General features: G+C 43.0%; 1 protein-coding gene across 1 annotated transcript; it reads right to left on the bottom strand.

Annotated features, from left to right (window-relative positions):
• Window positions 1-1,230: 1,230 nt before the first annotated feature.
• Window positions 1,231-3,001, bottom strand: LOC139391587 (protein S100-A1-like). Its single transcript, XM_071138963.1, has 2 exons — window positions 2,851-3,001; window positions 1,231-1,380 (listed from the first exon to the last, which is right to left on the bottom strand). The coding sequence occupies exons 1-2, from the start codon at window positions 2,992-2,994 to the stop codon at window positions 1,243-1,245; spliced, it is 282 nt and encodes a 93-aa protein (XP_070995064.1). The 5' UTR covers window positions 2,995-3,001; the 3' UTR covers window positions 1,231-1,242.
• Between the last annotated feature and the right edge of the window lie 381 nt (window positions 3,002-3,382).

The following is a 3,382-nucleotide window of genomic DNA, read 5'->3' as shown; positions in this document are numbered from 1 at the left end:
ACAGCCTGATGCCTGGCCTGTACCCTATTTCATAGTGGAGCTAGAGGAGTTAGAGCCCTGTCTATGTTGGTAGATAAGATGAGAGCACCCCTCCAGCTAGGATGGAGTCCGTCACTCCTCAGCAGGTCAGGCTTGGTCCTGTTTGTGGGTGAGTCCCAGAAAGAGGGCCAATTATCTACAAATTATATCTGTTGGGAGGGGCAGAAAACTTATTTCAACCAGCGATTGAGTTGTGAGACTACTGTAGAGCTCATCACTTCCCCTAACTGGGAGGGGGCCAGAGACAATTACTCGATGCCGACACATCTTTCTTGCTGATTTATACTCTGAAGCTGTTGCGCTTGGTGACCTCGTGGATAACAGTATCTCTATACTCTCTACACTCTACACTGTGGGTAATGGAGTCGCCAATGACGAGAGTTTTCAATTTGTCAGAGCTAATGGTGGGAAGCTTCGGCATCTCAGACCCCGTAACGGGAGGAGTAGAGACAAGAGAAGTCTCTGCCTCAGACTCCGACTCGCTGCTTATTGGGGAAAACCAAAGTTTGTCTGCTGAATGAGCGACACCGGTTGAGCATTCCTACAGCATTTCCCTCCAGAAACCACAAGAAAGTTTTCCGGCTGCGGGGACTGTGCGAGAGGATTTATACTACTATGTGTACTTACTGGTGGCACAGACGCTGTTTCATCCTTTCCAACACTTAAATTACCCTTGCCTAACGATTGCGTCTGAAGCTGAGCTTGCAGCACAGCTATCCTCGCCGTAAGGCGATCGTTGTCCTCTATATTATGAGTACAGCGACTACAATTAGAAGGCATCATGTTTATGTTACTACTTAGCTTCGGCTGTTGGAGGTCTTGACAAACCACGTCCAGATAAAGCGTCCGGAGTGAAAAAGTTGAATGAAAAAAAGTTGAGTGAGGGGAAAAAACAAAAATAAACGGTAATTAAAAAGTAAAAACCGTAAAGTTGTCAGGTAGCAAAGTAAGGTTGGCAACAAAACGCACAGCAACACGTAAACAAGTCTGCAAGTTGTGATCTGAAATGGCTTAAACAGTTTCAGTCATCTACCAGATAACCAGTGCATCTATGTGTCAAACATTCTTCCACATACAAAACCCTTATTCACACAAAACACTCAAAGTAAACACCCGAAAAACCAAATTAAAATTAAACTACCATTTATTCATGTAGAATGTAATGTACAAAGCAGATGGAAGCAGGCAGGTCTTAACATCCAATCACATACTCCTCAACAGGGCACAGTTGCATGCGTAGGCAAGGGATCCAATCAGGGTAATGTACTCCTTGAAGTCCACGGAGCCGTCAGCATCCTGGTCCAGCATCGTCATCAGGTCATCCACTTCAGGCCCACCCTTCTACTCATGCAAATGTAATATAGGATCATTTACATTTTAGTCATTTAGCAGACACTCTTATCCAGAGCAACTTACAGGAGCAATTAGGGTTAAGTGCCTTGCTCAAGGGCACATTGACAGATTTTTCATGTAGTAGGATCACAAGTAAAGAAAGACAATACCTTAACATTTCTGTATTTAATTGTCATTCGCACTGAATGTCTGAGACTCCATGCAATATAGAATCAGTCAAAATTCAAACAAATCATTAAATTGTTTTTATTCAAATCGCAACACACTTAAAGGGTTACTTCAGGATTTTGGCATTGAAGACCTTTATCTAGAACCCAGAGTTGGCACAACTCATTGGCACAATTTCTATGTCTCTGCGTACAGTTTAAAGGAACTGCTAGCATGCTAGTAGATACCATAGACTTCTAATCATTGCGGTAATGCTAGTTAGAATTGGCTAGTGAAACTACCTCTAACTTCCTTCGTACTGGATGCAGAGACATAAAAATAGTATCCATGAGTTAATCGGACACTGGGAAAGTAAATAAAGGGCTTAGTTGCCAAAATCCTGAAGTATCTCTTTAACAATAAAAGGTGGCATTAGAATAGCATTTACTATCTCATGAGGGGCCAGTTTCCCAGACACAGATTAAGCCTAGTCCTAGATTTAAAAAGAATGCTCAGTGGTAGCTAGCAGATCGAAATGGGCCAATGTGATATTCCATTTATCCGTTGCTGGATAGCTACTGTTTGGCGTAGCACAGAGAATTTTCAACCAAACTGTCAGAGTCCAGTTGGTTTGTTTGAATTTATAAAATCCGGAATTATAAAGTTTTGCTCCATGAAGTAATCTAACAACGTGTTCGTCGCCATCTTGTCTTTTTCAAACCTTTTCTCATTGATTGAGACAGGTGGGTCCACCCCAAAGTGTTACGATGACACTCATCTGTCTCGATCAATGAGAGAAGATTTAAAAAATAAAAAAGACGGTGGCGTACACATTGTTGGATTACTTCATGGAGCAAAACATTTATTTTAATAACGGAGCATTTTCTAAATTGAAACAGACCATCTGCAACTGGACACTGACATTTTTGAAGATACATGTTTGGCCTGAATCGAGAAAGATACTATTGCCTAAATTAAGGTTGGTTGAATATTCTCTGTGCTACGCCAAACAGTACCTATCCTCTCGCAGGACTGGGCACACACACTTTTGCCCTAACACACCTGACTCCAATAAACAGCTAATCATGATCTTCAGTTAAAAATGCAATTTGTTTAAATCAGGTGTGTTTGCTAGGTATAGGGGAAAAGTGTGACACCAATCAAGCCCACAAGGACTGGAATTTCTCAGGCCTGCGAGCATCACATTAGCCCTACCTTAATAGATACTCTTCATTGAAAGTGATTTTTAGTCCAGGACGATAGGCTTAATCTGTGTTCGGGAAACTGGCCCGAGGTGTTGCCATGACTCACCCCAGCGATGTTGGGCAGCTCTGCCTTGATGAGGTTGGTTAGCTCTTTTTTGTTGAGGGTCTTTGCATCTCCACTACCAGCGTGCTTGTGGAATGTCATGATGATGGCTCCCAGGGAGGCTTCCAGAGATGTGGGCTGTGCCATGGTGTCTGAGGGTGATGGTGATCCGGGGGTAGAAACTATTATAAGTACTAGGCAAGTAGCTTATATGTGGAAGGCATTATGTTCTTTACAGGAATGAAGAGGACTATGTAAGTAAGCACTTACAAAATGAATAACAGTTACTGTATTATCATTTAAGGTTCAGTCTAAGAATGTATTCAGTTTCCTGTCGGTCTTACCTGTGTGTAGAATAGGAGAATCTGTCAGGTGCAGAGGGGGTGGAAAGGGAAGGAGCTTATATAGAACAGCACCTGGCCTGTGACACTCCCCTTGATTCCATCCTTCTCTCTGCCCTTCCCTGTTCCCTCCTCTCTCTCCTCTCCCTCATCTCTCTCTACGCTACGCCCTTCCTGCATGTCCCTGTGTGACC

This window comes from Oncorhynchus clarkii, chromosome 32 (genome assembly GCF_045791955.1).
Source record: "Oncorhynchus clarkii lewisi isolate Uvic-CL-2024 chromosome 32, UVic_Ocla_1.0, whole genome shotgun sequence".
NCBI classification, from domain to species: Eukaryota; Metazoa; Chordata; class Actinopteri; order Salmoniformes; family Salmonidae; genus Oncorhynchus; species Oncorhynchus clarkii.
This window is presented reverse-complemented; position numbering and strand designations above follow the sequence as displayed.